This window comes from Mus caroli, unplaced genomic scaffold (assembly GCF_978045245.1).
Source record: "Mus caroli unplaced genomic scaffold, Mus_caroli_1 scaffold_18, whole genome shotgun sequence".
Taxonomy (NCBI): domain Eukaryota; kingdom Metazoa; phylum Chordata; class Mammalia; order Rodentia; family Muridae; genus Mus; species Mus caroli.
The window spans coordinates 22,999,519-23,019,696 of NW_028227273.1; the positions used below are offsets into that span (position 1 = coordinate 22,999,519).

Genomic DNA, 20,178 nt, shown 5'->3' on the forward strand with positions numbered 1-20,178 from the left:
CTAATTCAAATGTGTTTAAAGGCTTTGTCGTGCTCAGACATCTATCATGAGTAAATACGGCTCCTTTCTTTTTTCTGTCCCCCACCCACCTCTTCTCCCTCCTCGGGTGTGACTGCCATTATTTCTTCTGGGATTCATTTTACCTTTCTTCAAAAATGGACAAAAAGCAAGTTCTCTCTCCTTATTGCAATCACCATTCTCTTCCAGGGATCTATTCCTGGGTTTCCTCTTCATTATCATCTCCCTTACTAAAAGCAGTGTTGCCCACTGCCCTAAGCCTTGACACACGTACAGCATAGAGGCTGCCACTCAAGCTCTCTATGCGAGAGATTGGGAGATAACCATGGATCAAATCATGTCACACAAGTCACCGCAATCGCACAGTCAAATAGAAAGCACACCACTTATCACACCTGTGCAAGCTCCGCTCCCCAGCACTGTCATTAGGAAGGCTTTTAGCTGTATGCTGTATACAACGTCTAACGAGAAAAAATGTTCCCTCTGGACATATTTGGGTTTCCTGTTCCCTTTTGCATCCTTTGTCCTAAACGGCAAGTGAGATGCCTCGCAAATGCATCTTCCAAACGAGTTCGGTTAAACTGAGAATTATGTCCTCATGCATTCATACCAGAAATGCCAGAAATGCTTTTTCTCCCCTGTTCAACTTTTGGCTGTCATCCTCGGCATCCCTACTTTATCCAGGAAGACTATGGATAGCAGCAGCCTCCCTTCCTGGAGCATCTTTCTGCCCTCAGGAAAGACTTAGCGGGGCCCTTTCTTCATTGTTGTCTGTGTAGAGAAGCATACACGCCAAACACTACAGGCAATCCTGGGTTCATGGTTCTAGACATCCCCTGCTTCTGGAAGTGTTATGTTTAACTTGTATTTTTCACAAATTGCATCCCAGCTTCCTGGTGCAACCATGAATGAGTTTCAAATGCAGGTCAGAGCTAATGCATGGGGAGTGCTCACTGCTGGCCAATCACTGTAACGAGTACTTAGCTGCACTATCTGCTTTCATCCTTCAAAGAGCCCCTTGGGATAGAAACTATAACTAACTCCCTTTATATATGAGAAATCTGAGTGCTAAAGAGGTTAAATGATTGTTCCCTTAACCCTTAGGCCACTCTGCTTTCTAGGCCCTGCCTGAGGAAATACAATACAGTGTGTGGCAAGAGGTAGGAACCTAAAACATGTTAGGCCTTGTGACTGACAAAATATTTTGGTTCTGAGCTATTTTTAGACCATATTTCTTATACATTTCAAGCTAGTTGTTTAGGTTTTTCTTCTTTGCTTCATAACCCCCCTGAGGCCCATAATATCTTATATATTTTAAGAGTAGCTGATGGAGAGATGACTCAGTGTGCAAAGTGCTTATATGCAAGCATAAAGACGTGAGTTTGATGCCTCAGAACCAAGGTTTAAAAACCAAAAGCCAAGCTAGGCTTGGTGGCACATGTTTTTAATCCCAGCTCTTGGTTGGCAGAGGCAGTTGGATCTCTGTGAGTTCAAGTCCAACCTGATTTACATAGTGAGTTCCAGGCCGGCTAGCATTACACAATTACCCTGTCCAAACAAAAGCAAGCAAACAAACAAACAAACAAACTGACCACAGCACTGGAGGCAGAGACAGGAAGAATCCTGGCTTGTGCTGGCTAGTCATTCTAGCCCAAATCAGAAGGATCCAGGTCAGAGGCCTTATTTCATAATGTGGAAAATGGCTGAGAAAGACATCAAGATCAACACAGACACTCACACCAACACATGCACACACGCACACATAAAAACCTTAGATGAGCTGTGTTACAAATTGCCATAACAATTAGTGCAATAGAAACGAAGTCCTCTTCTCTGTGTCGTAGGATACCTTGTCTGTCTTCCTAATCCCTACCACTACCTCCTGATGAAGACACTTTCCATCCAGGCTACTCTGCCTGTCTTCTTTACCTCACATCTCCAATAGGGCCAGAATCACCAAGAGGAACTGGCTTCCCCCTCCCTCCCTGGGTCTTTGCAGTCCATCAATCTGAAATGTCTTTGGCTGTCCTTACATCATCTGCTTCCACTCAAAAACCAAGAGCAGATTCTGGCAGGGGTATCTAATTATAAATATATGAATGTAGCATAGCTAACAAAGGCATAAGAACTAAAGACGTTTAGCTGCCTGTTTCATGACTCTCCCTCTGGATAGCTGGGAATGAACTTCATTACCAGGAGGACACTGAGGAAACCCTACCCCTAAAACTGTACACCAGGTAGACAGAGACCTCCTCGGTCACCAGGGGAACACAGCAGAGGGACTAGCTCTGTGTCCCTTCTCTCCTGCCTGCCCTCCCCCTTCCTCAAATTTTGGTTTTGCCTTCAGGCTAGACCCACCCCAGCAAACAAACATGCAGAGTAGAAGGAGATGTCTCCATGCAAAGCCACACAAGCCGGCACTGGCTGCCCTCTGCTGGGCAGGCTACTGTGACTGGATCGGAAGTTCTTGCATCCCCTCACTGTTTACCCATACCCACTGTGCAGCTCTGCACAGGGGCTCAGTGCCTTCCCAGCACAAGGTGTCGACTCAAGTCCACACACTGGGCCACAAGGATCCACTTTTCAGATGAGAGGACTGAAGTCCAAGAGCCCACAGGTCCCATTTCCATCTCCTTCTTAGCCAGACATTCTCCTGTGAATCTTTCCAGGATGAAATGGTACCAGCCTTCATCATCACCCAAGCACTGTGTATTTATTATCCAACTGGTGTTTGCTGTCTATATAGTGCTGTCTGATGTGTTCCCACAGATATTCTAGAACAGTGGAGTTGTCAAGGAAAGTGATCTCACAGGGCCCGACCAGGAAACAGGATGCTGCGTGACAGAGCCTGGGTGCTGGAGGAGGGAGTCTGAGAGTCCAGAGAAGCATGGGGTCGAATAAAACTGCATCTGTTCTTCCCAACATGCATTTCTCTGTGGACTCTGCAGGGTCTCCTCTCTGCCAACCATGGCACAAAGAGGCTGTCTCAAATTAAAGAAACAACAACAACAAAACTGTGGTCCAGTGAGATTAAATAATGACCCAGAGGCACACACATTAAGGAAGAAAAAGGCAGGAGGTCTCTTTTAGTCAGAAGATACACATGGAGACGGCCTAGAGAACCCCACAGACTCTAGAGAAGAAGTGAGAGAGGGTTATCGCACATGTGTCTCCTGAGGTGAGTCCATGAGTTTAAGAAACACGAGGGGAAACAGGAAGGACTCAGCTCCCCCAACAGTGAGTCAGCGCTGCAATAGCTGGAGCCTCAGGTACACTGTTGTCAACCTCAGCCTGAGACAGTACCACCGTGAGCCAGGAGAAAACGGTGGATAAATTATGCCCCTGAGCCTAACAAGTCTTCTATCAAAAGAGCTCAGGTACTTCACACACACACACACACACACACACACACACACACACACACACACACACCTTCATTCCAGAAGCCCACAAGAGATGTGGGATGAAGCACTGGCCTTCTGGGCTGTCTTCAAGGTGAGGCCCTTGTCAGGAAGAGTCTCTTCTACCTTTGTTCTGTGCCTCTTGTGGACATGAGCTTGTGCCTTCTTACCCTCATTACCAAACTGTGGGCCTTCAAGCTCTGGTTTTATCCTAGAGAAGCCATGAGGCAATCTGTGCAAAGACACAACTAGGAAGCAAAGGAGTTTTGTAACTCAGAATACAATGTCTTTCAAGTGCCTGCTATCAGAGTCAAGAAGTGACTTCTAGAATCTCCAGGATAATAGGCAGCACTGTTGTCTTGCAGAAAAAAACTGCTATTATAGAACCATATTATAGAGTCTCTGTTTGAGCCACCTGAAAGCCCTGTAGAACAGTTGTCAACCACAAGGTGGTCAGGCAACACCTGCAGAGTCACTCGAGGACTAAGCAAAAAAAGAAAAAAAAAAAAAAAAAACGAAAAAAAAAAAACAAAACACTGACCTGGTGGAGCAAACCAAATGTGGCCTGGGTGGAACCAGACAGCCACACTGATCATCCAGACAAAGATATAGACCTGTAGTCAGCAGACAGGTAACATCAAAGAATAAAAGGAGGGCCCAAGTTTCCATAATGAGCCCAGAGCCTTGTGTACAGCACACAGGCATGAGAACAGACATATCTTTGCCTGAGCATATTAGACTATTCTCCCTCAATGTACCCTGCCTGGCTCACCAGGTTGCCGACAATGTAGCCAGAGTGTGTAGTTAGGTAAAGGTTGCAGCTAAAGGAAAAGAGTTCTATGGTCTCCTGCAGCCAGCAAAGGGCAGAGTCTATCCATCACCATGAGCAGGTTAGCCACCAACCCACCTATGTCAAGTGTACTAAACAAATCCTGGGTACCTTAGAAGTACTGCTGTTTGTTGATTGGGATAGCAACACCTGAAATAACAGTATCCCTTCAGTTCCCAGAAATGAAATCCATTTCTTTCTCAGATAAAATCAAACATGGGTGTGCCTGGTGAGTTCAAGAACTCACACCCCTTCCACTCTGTGGCTCAGGCCTGTACGCCTGCCTTGGAATCCTTGGCATTTGGCTAGCAGTGTAGGGAGAGCATGCAGAGAGGCATTTGAAGATTTTTATGTATTATTACTTCTCACTTTCTATTGACTAGAATTTGCTGCATCATAAAATTTGGGGAATGAAACATTCACACCTCAGAATAGATCCCTCAAGGATGCTGGGAAATGCAGTCTAGCTGTGTGCCCACATAAGATAGAAGTGCATTAAAAATGAGGGGGAGGAAAAGAGGGAGGGGAAGGGAAAGAGGAGGGGGAGGAGGAGAGATAGGAGAGCAGGAGGGGAAAGAGGAGGAAGAGGGAAGGAGGAAAATGAGGAATGGAAAGAAGAGGAGGAGGAGGGAAAAGAGGAGGCAGAAGAAGAGGAGGAGAAGGAAGAAGAGAGGAATGAAGAAGAGGAGGAGGAAGGAAGAGGAGGAGGAAGGAAGAAGAAGAGGAAGAAGGAAGAAGAGGAGGAAGAAGAAAGAAGAGGAGGAAGGAAGAAAAAGAAGAGAAGGAAGGAAGAAGCGGCAGCCAAGCACTGCAGCTCTCTTCTACGGGCATTTATCAGAGTGTCATTTGAGAGCCCAACTCCCTCATTAGCTGCTCTGGGCCCAGATCAGCCAGCATGTCTACAATCTCCATAATTCAAAGCTGAAATCAATTCCAGGATCTATTCTGAGGTGTGAATGTTTCATTCCCAAAATTTTATGATGCAGCAAATTCTTACTTTCTGGTAGAAATCACCCCGGAATTTCACCAAACTTTCTCTTTTCTAAAAAAACAAAAGAAATAAGCAGGAAAAGAGTACTTTGAAAAGGCTCAAGACTGCCAGAAAAGCTTCAGCCCACAAATCCGGCTGAAGGTTCCTATGAGCCAGAAAACTCTCTCCCCAGCTGCCACTAAGATCCATGTATCCCACCCGTGGAGAGACACTCTGAGAAGACATCTTAGACTTGGAATGCTATCTTCGAGAAGTTCCCCCAAATGACTTTGGCATGTAACTGTGTTTGGAAGACATTGACACTAAAATGACAGATCCAAGTCTCTTGTGGGTAAGATAGGGAACCAAGAAGTATCTGGAGAGGTATTACTGACGGTCAGATTGTTAGCAATAGTATATTCAGCTCTGTCCATGCATAGGACTAGCCTCTTGCTAAGTTACAGGATCTGGATGGCACTGAGAATACATGTGTGGCAGCCTAACCCACTAGCGTTGCACAGGCTCCAAAGATCTCCCAGGATCCAAGCAGTCAAGGCAACTTGAATGGGATAGATGAGTTAAGAAGTCAGCCCTCAAGAAAAATTCAGATCTTAGAGAATGGGGCCATTTATTCTAGAGACAGCGTCAGGGTAAGCAAAGGTCTAAAGACAGGGATGGTTTCTGCTGTTTCTGGGTTGTGTCAGAGGATTGTGGGTAGCCATCTTAAGCAAGAGGGAATGGTATGAGGCCATGTGCTTTGGGCTGTGAGTATAGGTAACAGGACCATGAAGCCCACTGGGTTTACTGGAGTCTTGAGTCTGGCGGAGGCCCTTGGGAAAACCAAATGTGAAATTATTAGAACCACAAAGTAGAACTCAGAAAAGGGAATTTGGAGAGACATTACAACAGAGGCCTCAGCTTCTGCTGCCTTCCAAGAGTTGTTCAGGGGCAGCTTTGGAGTTGATCTCTGAGAAGGGAGAAGATAGAGCTGGTGGCTCAGCGTGCTGTGTGCACGCAGGCATTGACATATACAAATCAAACCCTCATAAATCTGGGAGGATCTGGCCCTGGTTCCTCTCTCGGAAAATATCTCAGATCATTGGAGCAAGGAGTAGATTAGTAATTCCGAGGCTTTAAATCCCATTTCTAATGCTGATTTACTGTGACATTCGGGACAAGCTGTTGCTTTGGATTGCTGTTTCCACAATCAAGAGCACAGAGCACTGAGGCAGATCAGGCCTGTGTGTCTCGTTTAAGAGGCGGTTGTTCAAAGTGGCACTAAGTGAACCGCCTTTCTGATAGCGGATGTTCAGATCTGCTCAAGTTTTTTTTGTTTTTTTGTTTGTTTGTTTGTTTGTTTTGTAAAATCTACAGTTCAGTTTACAAGTCAACAGATGTGTGTGTGTTTTTCACGACCCCTAATGCCTGTGAAAATGAAGTGCTCTGTTCTCAACCCTTCTCCCTCTAGGCACAAAGTCTGGGATCTAAGGGATAATTGAGCCTCTAATATTTGGAGTAAAGCAGAATCCAGCTAAACATATTTTGTCCTCTGGGAGGAGCCTCGTTGGCATAACTTCTATCTTCACTTCCAGGCAAATGTTTGACACATCTTCATTTCCACAGGAGTCCTGGACCCACATTGCCAGCTGCCTGATTGGCACCTCATGACATCACAAGGCAACTCCCATACTGCTATCCATAGCTCCACCGCCATTCTCCTAGATTTCTCGAAAGTCTTCCTTGGGTTTTCTCTCACCAGCCACAACCAGCATGTCCCCTGGCTTGAGTAGACTTTAGCTGTGAAGAGGTCAGAAGTCCCATAGCCATTGAATAATGTGAATTACACAATATCCAAACTCCTAGGACGAGGCCTATGCTCTATGCTCCTGTCTGTTTCATAACATGGGCTGACAACCTTTGCTCCAAGGCAAAAGATGATATGTATAATTTGTCACGCTGTCCAAGGAAGCGCAGATTTATCATTAAAATAGAAATGAAGCAAAAGCAATGAAGTACAAGCTCTTATCCTGGAGAAAGGCAGTATGAAAATGCTAAGATAGTACCTATTCAGTCTTTGTGCTTTGCCCAGGGTCCCACCAAGTCTGTAGCTCTGACTTACTCTACAACAGTAGTTTGAGATTCGGTGTCTTCCAGTTCACCTTCATAGAGATGCTCTTCTCAGGGAAGAAGGAAGCTCTAGCCTTTTCCTGGGGCCTTTCATTATTGGAAAGCTGCCTTATCTGGTACCATCTCTGCCCTTCAAGGCACACATAAACAGCCCCTTGTAGGGACTCTCTGCAGGTCCTAAGATATAGGAGTGGACAGCCCAGTTTTTAAGAAGGATGGACTTGGTACCTTCTAAGGGAGATAGTTTTCCACAGCCTCAGTTGTTGTGAAGGGCTTGTTGAACAGTGTGTATGACAGACACTACAGACTTGTTGAAAAGTATGTATGACACTACATGAGATTCAGTGAGATGGGTGGTTCTACAACAGATGGCAGAAAGCATAGCCTGGGAAATGAGAGGCCTGCTTTTTCCTAGTGGGTACCTGGCCAAGACAAATGATGCTCCCTAGATATCTCAGACATTCTTCATCTCCTTTAGTGGATTCTTGCATGCATGCCTCTGTGTGTGAGCGAGTGAGCAAGTTAGGGTGGGGATATGTTTAAGTGGGTAAGGATATTCTCATTTTCTTTCTCTTTCTCTCCTTCTCCTCCTCCTTCCCTTCCCACTCTTCTTCTCTACCTTCATCTCTCTCCCCTTAACTCCCTTCTATACTCTCTTCCCACCCAGTACTTAGCCTATGGACCAAGCATTTTATCTACTGCTGCCTCCTCTGTTGGTCCGGAGCTCCATAAATCAAGGTCCTCTTCCCTTCGCTCTCTCCTTTACACCTGCTTCCCATGCCAGCATGCGACAGATATGACACAGAATGAGGGGAAAGATGGCATAGAAAGAACTTAGTGAAGTTTGTCTTCTCCCTGGCTGACATCTCTAGTTTCTCCTTCCCAAGAACCCTTCAGTGTCATTTCAAAAAACAAACAAACAAAAAACACAGAAAGCCAATGCTCAGGGGTGGGGAGATGGCTCAGTGGCTCAGAACATTTGCTGTACTCCCATGAGGACCTAAGTTTGAGTCTCCAGTACCCATGCAAAGTGTTGAACTTGCTGGTGTACACCAGTAACCCAGCACTAGGAAGGACAGATGAGTCCAGAGAGTCACTGGAGCTTGGTGGCCTCAGCCTAAATCTAGGTTCAGCAAGAGACTCTTTCTCAAGGAAGAGAGGTAGACAGAATGCCTGATGTCTTCCTCTGGCCTCCACATACACACACAGAGATGCACACGCCACACCAAAGAAAATCAAAATTAACGAAGGGGGAAACCGGCGATTGGAAGCCTTGGCCTGTGGATGTGAAAGGGTTTCTATAATTCTCCATGCAGTTTATCTGAAGATGTGTTTCCTTCTTTCCAGAAGGCTCCCTCACCACAACCAGCCTGGTTGCGCAAGAGAGAACTCTCTGACCCTTGGCAGCCCTAGAGACTCCGTATTGACTCTTCTCTCGGTGTTATGCCGAGAGGAGAAAGCAAGTCTTGAGGTAGTAAATTACCTCCGAGAGTTGGGCTTGTGGCTGCAGAAACATTCCCAATTTAGCCTGACCTTCAACATGGTGTATTCACCATCACCAAGAGTCGCAGCGTATGAATACATACATGTCCAGCCACTGCCCAGTCAGATGCAATCAGGGTGGGTCCTGGGAATTCAAAGCTGCTCCCCCCCCCCCGCCCCAGTCCAGCCCCTCCTCCGCCGCGGGTAACTGAAGTCAATTATGCAGATAATGGCGTGGATGTGGCGGGGCTTTTTCATCGAAGACGTTATTCTAATAGAAATGCATGCCACGACCCCAGCCTTGCGACAGTCCATTTCAGAAGACTTTTCCTGAACAAATCAACTGCGCAATAAGAAACGAGAGAGAGAGAGAGAGAGAGAGAGAGAGAGAGAGAGAGAGAGAGAGAGAGAGTGGTTCTCTCTCTCGGCAGCATCTGCCAGCTCTATCCTAAGCAGCCAGGTCCCAGACAAGCCCCAGCTGTGAAAATGGGTCCCCCTCCCCCTCTTTGTTGGATCCTACTAAATGACCAGGGAAGGAATGTGAGCCGGGGTGCCCATCCATCAAATGCCTCTTACACCACCCGCATCCTTTCCCTCTCACCAAAGCCTTGTTATTCCCTCAGTCCACATTCAGACGCACACCTTTTTGTCAGCTACTTAGAATCATTAAGTGAACTTAATTAGGTTTGTCAATCCCCGAGGCTGGGAGGATTGCGAAGAAGGCCTCATATTCACTGCCCATTAACAGTCTGTTGCCTGAGCGAGATGGTGCGTTTTTTTCTGAGCTGTGCGTGAGCAGCATCCCCATGTCCTCTGCAAAGATCTGCTCCATGAGGACAGGAAGCACCCACTTCCAAAGCTGCCTCCTGGAAACCTGGCCTGGCCGGTGGCCCAAATGCTCACCTCCCAGAATCCTCCTGAGCTACGTTTCAACAGGTTGTCTATAAAGCTTGCACAAGATGGAAAGGTGGATGCATTCTTATGCAAAAGCAGGCGTGAGTCAAGACCTCTAGCCAAGTGTGGTTTAGGCAAGAAAAAAATAAAGTGAGACCAGCATCGACTCCTGCAAATCGAAAATCTACTTTGAAGAAACAGAAAGAACCGAGCAAATCTGGCAGTTACCACAAAGCCAAAGAGAGGGGAGGCCCCAAGTGCTCACTCTGCCTTCTCCTTCACCAGATATCCCACTCGGGAAGAGGAAGGCTCTTCTAGCCAAGGAGACACCGCTTCCCTCCCCATCCAGCGTAAAAGTGTTGGGGTTGGGCCACAGAGGTAACCTGTGTGATTGTCAGTCTGTTGTCCTGTTAGCAATATGGCCTTGCTTCCCATCAGTCCTAGAACGTTCTACCTGTACTCAAGAGTATGTGCAGGACCTAAGGTCCTAGAAATAAACTCTGAGGAATGGCCTGGTGTCTGTATCTTTGGGAAAGTGACTCTATAAGCGTAATTGAACCAGAAGGACTCAGAGCCAGGAGGAAGTCTTGCTTGTCTCTAGCATAGAGGGGCTTCCAGAGCCTCTGCTCTTTGGTTTTGCTAGAGACACACAACCAGGCAGCATCCAAAGCAGAGAAGCCTAAATCACAGCTGGCCTAGTCTTCACCTCATCTCTTGGCCAGTTCCCTCACAGAAGATGAACTTCTGGAATAACCCCCAGTATGTCATGCATGCCCCTTCACCTGCCGCTCCAGACTCTGTTCCCCCATTGCCTCCACTCCACCTCTGTCCTGTCCATACCTGTCACCTCTGTCTGGCCCTCATCTACACTTGTCCCACCTGTCCCCTTACCTGAGTCTCTGGCCCCAGAGTGAACCAGGGCAGCCTCCCATGTGTTCCTGGTGCCATCTGATTGAGACATCCCTACCTGTCCCGAGTGCCCGTTACAAAATATGGACAGCTTCCCCATTAAATTAAATTCCATTAAAGCTGTCCGTTAAATGCTTTCAAACATCAGCTTCCATTGCCATCCACTCACAGAATGCTTTAGAGACTCTTGTACTTAAAAAGCATTGCAGCCCCATCTTACACCATCCCATCTGTGCTAAGAGGCCTGGCAGTGGCTATCAGGGAACCCTGTAGCTTCTCAGTCATGAAGGATGAAAGCAGGAAACCCAGACCAGGTGAGGTGACTGCAGGTTTCCACCGGGGTCTCTGGAGGGAACGCTGGAGAGCTTGTCCCTCCCCCTGCTCCATAGGCCATGTATCTCCTTGCACCCGACATTCTCCAAGAAGGGGTGCTGATGATGTAGCTTAGCACCGAAATGAACATGTGGCCTGGCTCCTCAGCGTGTGGGTGATGGATGACCCAGGGAGGAGAATGAGAGTGTGTGTTGCTATGGGATCAACGCCCTCTGCAGTGTAGGATATCTCACATTCCCCACCAAAGAACATGATTCTTTCTAGTCACTTTGAGTAGACTTATAGTAATATATTTATTATTTTTATTATTATTATTATTATTATTATTATTAGTTGTTGTTGTTTTGTTGCTGTTGTTGTTTGGTTTGGCTTGATTTGGGATATTTTGTTTTATTTTGTTCTTTTGAGACAGGTTCTCATGTAGCCATGTGGCCTCAAACTCACTGTGTAGTTAAACATGGCCTCAGTCATTTCCTCTTTAGAATGAAAGCATCCGGGCCTTCTAATTGTGGCCCTTACACTGAAAGGGTTAGATATGACCAGATTTCACAAGACAGACGGAGGCACAGGCCTGTGTGGGGAGTAGAGTAGTTGAGAATAATTGGTCACAAACACATTGTTCAGATAAGAGTTCACTTCCCATTTCAAGGCTTTTCTCCAGTGGAGCAATAACTGTCCTCCAGCCAGAAAGAACTAAGCCATCATCTACCCCTTCTAAGTGCTGACCAGGGTTACCTGCTCAGTCATGGTGGGGGCTTCCACCCAGTTGTGATTCACGGTGCAGGCAAGTTCCAGCCTTGTCTCATCAGAACGGGACATAGGCATCTGCAAGGTTCACACTAAAGAAAGGCGTGATTGCGTTACAAAAAAATAATTGTCTTGAAAGAATCTCATGAGGTTGTAAATAAGCTTATGATTTTGTGTTGGGCCATGGCTATATGTGGCCTGGTTTGAACATACAGGGAAATTTCACTCCCTTGCTGAGCTGAGGTCCAGAGAAACAAAAGGCCTTTCCCCTTCACACTTCTTCCTGTGTGTCTCTTCTACCTCTGCCTTCTGTCTCTGCTCTGCCTTCTTGTCCAGTACCTACCCTGGCCCTGGCCTACAATTTTGTCAGCCTACATGTTCTCTCTCTCTCTCTCTCTCTCTCTCTCTCTCTCTCTCTCTCTCTCTCTCTCTCTCTCTCTCTCTCCCTCTCTCTGTGTGTGTGTGTGTATGTAAGTAAATACATACATACATACATACATACATACATACATACATACATACGTATATAGGGAGAGAGATAGAGAGGTCTTTCTCTCCTGCATGTCTGTGTCTTATCCCTCTCTCCCTCTTTCTCTATCTCTCCCTTTCCCTCCTTATTTCCCAACAGCTTTAGCAAGCTATAATTTACATGCCATAACATTTACCCATTTTTAAGTGTGCAAGTCACTGACTTTCAGCAAGTTTCTAGAATCTACAAAGAGTACTACAACCCAGTTTTAGAACATTTCCATCACCCCAAAATGAGGCTTCACGCTAGTTAGCAGTCAATATTGTTCCACAGCTAGCCCCAGGCAAGCACTAATCTGCTCTCTGTCTCTACAGATTTGCCTATTCTCGATGATTCCTATACAGAGAATCACTCAATATGAGGTCTTTAACTTACTGTCTGCCTTCTTTAACTTTGCATAATGCTTTTGAGAGGCATCTATTTTACAGCATGTCTCCTGGTCCATTCTTTTTTATTATAGATTAGCATCCTGATGTGTGGCTATATAACCGCATGAGCTGCATCCATTCAATGATTGACAGCCATGGCTTCCCCCTCTTATTATTTCAACATCCACACCAGAGGCTGCACACTATTCTTCAGGTCATTCCGGATCGACTTTCTGAAATGTGGGGAAAGAGTCTTTAGGGCTCTCGGGACACAGTCACTTTATCGCAGAAGGGGATGGTTGACTGATGACAGCCTTCCAGGAAGGAGATTTCCCAAGAAAACAAACCAGGAAACAAATGAGTCTGAGGCATCTTTCTGTTTATCTCAGTCTAAAGCTTTCTCTGACTGTAGTCAGAAGACCTGGCCCTCTAAGCCATGAAAAGGCTGGAAAGAAATATAATCGCAGTGAGTTACTAGCCATACTTTACGACCCACTGTGGTTTGATTACAAGCTCTCCTGAGGAAAACTGTCTATCATCTAATATTTCACAACCAATTGGAAAATAGTAACTGATACCGGACAAGACTCAGGATGCTTGATACTTCTGTTGGGCAAGAGAGTAACCCTTGAGTTGCCAGCTAATGGAACAGAACCACAGAAGAAGCCCAGTGACTTGAAGCAACAGAGACATTGAGAGGTTCTCTCCAGCCACTGGTATCATACAAAAGCACTTTAACGTTTAAATAGTGGCTTCAGCCCACCCATAGGTGAACATGAGCAGAATGCCAAGCTCACTCATTTCTATCCACCATGCATGCCCAGAAAGCAAAAGTCAAATATCCAAACCAGCTTTAAAGGCCTCATGTCTGCCATAGCTGGGATGGTGCATCCCTTCTAAAGGGATGCGCTCTGTGATGGAGCAGTGGGGATTGAGAAAGGTTGATACCCAGAAGATGGCCTGGTCGGCCATCAGTGGAAAGAGAGGCCCATTGGTCATGCAGACCTTATATGCCTCAGTACAGGGGAACACCAGGGACAAGAGGTGAGAGTGGGTGGGTGGGGGAGTGGGTATGGGAGGGTGTGGGGTACTTTTGGGATAGCATTGGAAATGTAAATGAAATAAATACCCAATAAAAAAAACAAACATTAAAAAAAAAAGAAAAAAAGAAAGGTTGATCCCTGCCCTCTAACTGGGATTAGGTAGGGATGATCAGACTGAATTTCTGTACAATAGGTCAGCACACGTGTGCCTTGAATCCTGGGACTTGACTTACCCTAGTGGTTCCTAACACACATTCTTCTTCTTAACATCGTACAGGTTCTGGCTGCAGATAGTCACATGGTGGGGTCCAGGATCCAGGGCAACCGTGGGATTTGACAACATTTCCATCAGCCTCGACTGCTACCTCACCAGTGAGTTGGCCCTGGCACTGTTTTCCCTTAACCCAGTGACCCATGGTCTCACCTCTAGTCCCCCAATCTCAGTGACTTATAGTCTTACCTCTAGTCCCCCAATCTCAGTGACCTATGGTCTCACCTCTAGACCCCCAATCTCAGTGACCCACAGTTTCACCTCTAGACTCCCAATCTCAGTGACCCACGGTTTCACCTCTAGACCCCCAATCTCAACCATCTTGCCTCTCCTACCTTCCTCAGTGTAACCTCATCTCTTTCCCTAAAACTGACTCCACCCTAACTCATCTCTAAATCTTTTCTATTCTAGTCAGTGGAGAGGAGAAAATGTCCCTGAATTCAGTACCCAAATCTAGAAATCTGTTTGAGAAAAACCCAAACAAGGAGTCAAAATCCTGGGCAAACATATCAGGACCAACTCCCATCTTCGACCCTACAGGTAAGGGTTACCCTGTCACAGCTGACACATTTAAAGAGCATCATTTCTTGCTGTGGAAGGCAGAAGAATGGTGTTGTGGTCGGGATGGGCACTGTGGTTAAAAGAAAATGGTTGGTCTCCAGAAGAGGCATCACTGTCTTTGTTATAGGACTCTAAAGAAGCTGTGTGGGTCTCTCATCACTTAAGCGACAGAAACTACTGGAGAGCTCCAACACATAATGTGGGGTTCAAGCTACAGCTACTTGTTAAGATGTCTATGAATAGGCAAATATAATAGAGGTGGAGGCAGGAAGATGATGAGTTTGGCCCCACCCTGACCTTCACCTTTTAGGGACAATGAAGATGGCTCATTCTGTAAGGCGCTTGACATGTAAGCTCCAGTCCCCAGTTCAAATCCCAAGTATCCATATAACCAGCCCATCACAGTAGCACATACCTATAATCCTAGCATTGAGGAGTTAGAGATAGGGAGAATCCCAGTAGCTTGGTGGGCAGCTGGTCTTACTGAGTGGGTGAACTCTAGATAAAGTAAGAATCCTTGTATCAACATATAAGGTAGAGTTGTCAAAGAAGACATCTGACATCAACCTCTGGCCTCTGCATGCACACACACACACACACACACACACACACACACACACACACACACCACATGCATCAGAGGTCTTAGTTCCTAGGCCCTACCCAAGAGCCCCTGAGGTTCCCAGATGCCCTGGGGGCTCTGGTCCATGAGTGACTGGCACTTCTCACATGAGAACAGGAATAACATATAGTCCACCACATCTTGTTTTATACATCTTGATTAAAATAACAGCCTATAGATGCTAAGTCTGTAGTTTCTACTTACAAGGTGGACTCCTGGTCCCATGCAAAGTACAAAATAATTAGAGGCTTGTAGCTTTGACACCAAATTTGTGAGCTCTCAGCTCATTAGCTAAATTTTAGTTTTTGCTTAGTTTGGGGGGGAAAAGACAAAAACTGCTTGAATTGCCTCTCTCCAATTCCTGATTCCTGCCTAATCTGACCAGCTACCAAGCTGATGAAAGGGGGTGTGTCTCCTTCCCTCTCTCCCCTCACCTTTAAAGCACTCCCTCAAACCTTCCAACTCTCCCAGAGCCTAGCTGAGAACCTAGCCTAAAGAACTCTATATCTTAACAGCTGCACAATTCATGGAAATACATAGCCTGCAGCTCATAGCCTGAGTGAGGACCTTCCCTGTTACCCAGTCAATCGCTCCTACCCCTCACCCCCAGGGGATTCACCTGTGTTTACTGCCCTATGACAAAATTGCACAACTTACAAATCCATAAATGTAGGCACACTTCCCTTTTCATTCTGTGCTAAGTAAACATGGAGGCATCCCCAACCCTGGCCTCACCACCAGCAGGGACTCCAGAAACATCTACTGATTGATTGGTGAGCATCTGGAAGCCTGAGAGCCCCGGTTCTCCAATGTCAACAGCCACAATGCTACAACCAATCAACATTTAGGGAGCGGTGGTCCACCCTGCCTGAGTCTGGGTTCGTTGCCATCTAACTCCCACTGTCCCAGAAAGGATCATCAGTAAGGGCCCATTGGCCACTCCTGACAAATGAAATCATGGGAACTGGGGAAGGGCTATGACTCCCCACCATCTCCAAACAGAACTGGAAGCAGACCCCAGCTAAAACACCAGGCTGTTCTACTGGGTAGCATCACTTCAGACCGAGGTAGGCAACTGGCTCCATGTCAAAGGGGAAAAGAGGATATTGAACTTAAGATGTCTAAGAGTGGCCTTGAGGCTCCCTGGGACTGCTCTATGACACTGAATAAGGAGCCATTGTTTTTCCAAGAACCCAGCACGACATCAGGAGCTGCTTAGGGAGAAAGAAAGGGGCCTCAGCTTCCACAACCCTCCCTTCATGTGCTCCATTGCCGGAGATATTTATCCACCATGATTTGGGTCCCCTTGTCCCATCTCAGTGTCAAGCCCTCTAACTGTGTATTGGGGGACACAGGGTATCTCTATGGAGGGCAAGATTTCTGCTAAGGAGGCCACTATTCACAGACACGTCTCACAAGTCCCTGGAAAGAAGGGGAGGCAAAGAGGAGAACAGAGGGGAAAGAGAGAAGAAAAGAAAAGAGGAGTGGAATAAGGGAAGGGAGGGAGGAAAGGACAGGGAGTGGAAATCAGACAATGCCTGTCAATGAGCTAGGCTTTTTCACTAGTTAACTTAGCCTCATCCTGGGGTAGTGACTTTTACTCCTATTGAAGGGAGAAGAAAGATAGAATGAAGGGCCGGACCCTGAGGACATGGCTGCTAGCCAGTGGGGCCAGGATGTGAACCCAAAGTCTGTATGTAGTCCTTTCACCAGCTCAGCCGGCCACTGCTGGTAAAGAGATCTCCAATCAGGGAGAAGTGCTGTGTGAAGAGGAGGTAAGGGGACAGACACAGCTAAGAACCCCTGCCTGAGTAGTAAATAGTCAGCTCCCAAACCTTCTGACAAAGAATGAGGGAGACAAGATAATAAGATTTTCTCTCCAAAGTTCAGTGCTGTCAGTTTGCACTGAGTTGGAACAGAGGTGGGGGTGGCATCTCAGCTCTCCTCCAGGCAGTCAGCAAAGAAGCCATGGAACACACAAAGCCCTGTGAAGCCAGGTCCTGAGAAAACTATCACTGTCAGTGTTCCCCCAAGCTCCTGTGTGTCCCCTCCGGCCAGCCAGCCAGGCTCACTCTGGGAGACTGAGCAGCCGAGGTGGGGAGCCTCCAGCCTAGGGGCAGGGAAACGCCTGACCAGCTTGTGCTTCTCGGAAGCCTCTGAGTCACTTTAGCTAATCGGATGAAGAAGCTGGAGGAGAAAATGGGGTGAGTATTAAGTCCTGGGAAATTGCGTTTGTCAGCTTTGCACATGCAATTACGCTAACCAAATGGTTGGGCTAATGCAATTAGGGCTACAGAGTCAGCCCTCTTCTCTCCCCAACCCCTCCCTCCATCCCTAATTCTCTCCACCTCCCTATCTTTGTCCCCACCTCAATGTCTGTCTCTGTCCCTGGTAACAGATGTTGCTGCAGCTGAGCAGGTGGATCAGGCCTTGCTGCACTCCCTCCCTAAGAGGTCTAGTTGAGGATTTGAAAACTCCAGGCCCTGTCCTTGCCTTCCCTCTGCTATGAGCTCACATGAGGCACAGGCAAGACCCAATGAAACCCAATGCCACAATTTTGGAGTCCTGGGGTGGGGGGGGGGATTACAATGGCTTTACTTACCAATTCCAAGTATGCATCTTGAGCAAAGAGGGAGGGAAACAGAATTGTGTAGAAGCCTGTAAGATGATTCAGATGGAAAAAATACTTCCTGTGCAAACATGATGACCTCAGTTTGATCCCTGGAACCCGAGATGGAAGAAGAGAATCAACTCTAGAAAGTTAACTTCTGATCTGCCCACAAGCACGGGTGTATATGCATACATACATACATATATACATACATACACACACGTACACACATGTGCACAGGTACACATAATAGTGAGATAGATAGATAGATGCAACTATGTCTTATGTATAATATATATTTATATATCCTGAAAAGAACTCTAGACTAGTAGTCAGAACCTCCATGTTCTGTCCTGGTCGATCCACATTAACTATGGTCCTAGGGTTGTTGAACCTCACAGGGCCTTTGCGTGGCCTCTGCATGCCAGTAAACACATAGGAATGGCTCTTGTGGGAGAGGCTCCGGTGAACAGATAGCAACAGATATCCTGCTGTTTCAAAGAAGTCAAGGTTTGAGGGACTGGGGAGGTGGCTCAGTAAAGCCACAAAATCATGAGGACATGATTTTAACGCAATCTCCAGAACCACATTTTAAAAAGCTAGGCATGCTTGGTAACCCTAGCACTAGGCAAATACTGGGGTGATCTGACCAGCCAGCCCCATCAAATCAGTGAGCTCCAGGCAAATTAGAGACCATTGCAAGAAACAAGATGAAAGGTTTACCTCTGGCTTCCACACTCATGCACACACATGTGCACATGCATGCACACACATGTGCACATGCATGCACACACATGTGCACATGCATATGTACACACACATCTGCACATTCACATGTATGTACACATACACACACACTCAAGTTTAAAGCATTCCAGCCCCTTTCCCATCCCCAGCTCCATGATTCCAGGGGCTGAAACAATGTGGACTAAGGGAGCCATTGTTTTCCTTAGGCCTTCTCTCCAATTAAGCCATGGCTGAGCTAATGTGCCCAGAAGTCACGGTGACAGGCTGTCCATTTCCACACATGCCCCTACGACTCAAGAACAGACGCCAACCCCAATGAGAAAGTTCTATGCATTTCCTATAAATTGATTGGGTCTATTTCTTCTAAATGCATTATCATTCACTCAGAACAACTATCAGAGTTAATAGAATTTGTAGCTAGAGCCATTATGCTCCAAGCACGCCCTTTTAGGGATGACAGCATTGTTGGAAGGAAGTCTTCCCAAGGCCCAGCCCCTCTTTCATAACCTTTTCATTTGATGGGGAGTCTTTTTGTGCCTCAGAGGCTTCTGTACTCAGACTCCATACGCTGGGCCAAGTTCACTATCGGGGCACACTATAGTGGCACACCCCACTAGTGAACTATCTTTTCCTTCTGGTTGGCCCCATTCCTGAATAAAGAGTATTGAATAGAATTCTAAAGCCTTCTATGACTTCTTACCTCGGTGTTGTGGACAACCCCATGGTAGGCTAGGGATGGGAAGGAGGCCAAGTTCGCATCTTTAGCTGTAGCTCTTCATTGGGTACTAGTTTGGAAGGCAGGGAGTTCTAAGTTATGAAAATGTCCTAAGACAAGGGTAGGAGACCAAGAATGTCCACTCACCACGGAGGACAACATATTAGAAACTTGGGTAAACTCTCTAAGTAGCAGCTTCCCCACGAAAGCCTAATCATGGACATTCTCAGGAACTTGCCCACTCGAGAAGCATCCTCGCTGCGTCTTCATCAGGGTCCCCTGTCTGAAAGAGGCTGCCCGTGTGTGCTGCCCAGTGAAAATACAGATTCCTGGGCTCCTGCATCCCTATGGGATATCTGAAAAGGGAGGTTAAAATCTGTATTTCTCAAGCCCTTCAAGAGTGTCTCATTAGCAACAAAGGTTAGAAGAAACCCAGGGCTGCAGAGAAATATCACCACCTTGGAGAAGGCAGTGAGGTGGTATCAGAGTCACAGGGCACCTTTCAAGGTACTGTCTTTCATCAGTAAAGGCCTAGCATCATACAGCACTGTTCTTCGGATGTTGCTGGGAGCCATGAGCTGTGCTGGGCTGCGTGGCTGGCTAGCTCACTTGTTGCTGCTATGATATTAGCCCCTTACAGACTCAGGTTTACAGAGATTAAGTGACTAGCCCTAAGTTACACATTTGTAAATGGCTTAAAGATCTATTTCTTAAGACTCATGTAAAATGTAACATTTTCTAAGCCTTTTAACACCTACAAGAACAAAGCTGGTGTAGAGCAACCTTTGAAAGGTCCTATTGTTGGAAAGGTCTAGAATGATCTTGCTATTAAGAAACCACCCCTTTCCCTCCCCCTACCCTGTTTGTCATGTTAGTTTTTGCTTAAACAGACTACACCTGGCTCTTCACTAACACATCACACTAGTACACCCATACACACAAAAAAGGCTGGTTACTGAAGCTCTCTGGCATACTCCCCATGCACCCCAGTCATCATCAGT

At 46.6% G+C, this 20,178-nt stretch overlaps 1 protein-coding gene across 1 annotated transcript in view; it reads left to right on the top strand.

Annotated features, from left to right (window-relative positions):
• The window catches only part of Alk (ALK receptor tyrosine kinase), a 735,816-nt gene that overhangs the window by 640,842 nt on the left and 74,796 nt on the right, over positions 1 to 20,178 (top strand). The window contains exons 10-11 of the mRNA XM_021185679.3: positions 13,928 to 14,022; positions 14,333 to 14,461. Coding sequence (XP_021041338.1) covers positions 13,928 to 14,022; positions 14,333 to 14,461 — 224 coding nt within the window. The remainder of the gene's footprint in view (positions 1 to 13,927; positions 14,023 to 14,332; positions 14,462 to 20,178) is intronic.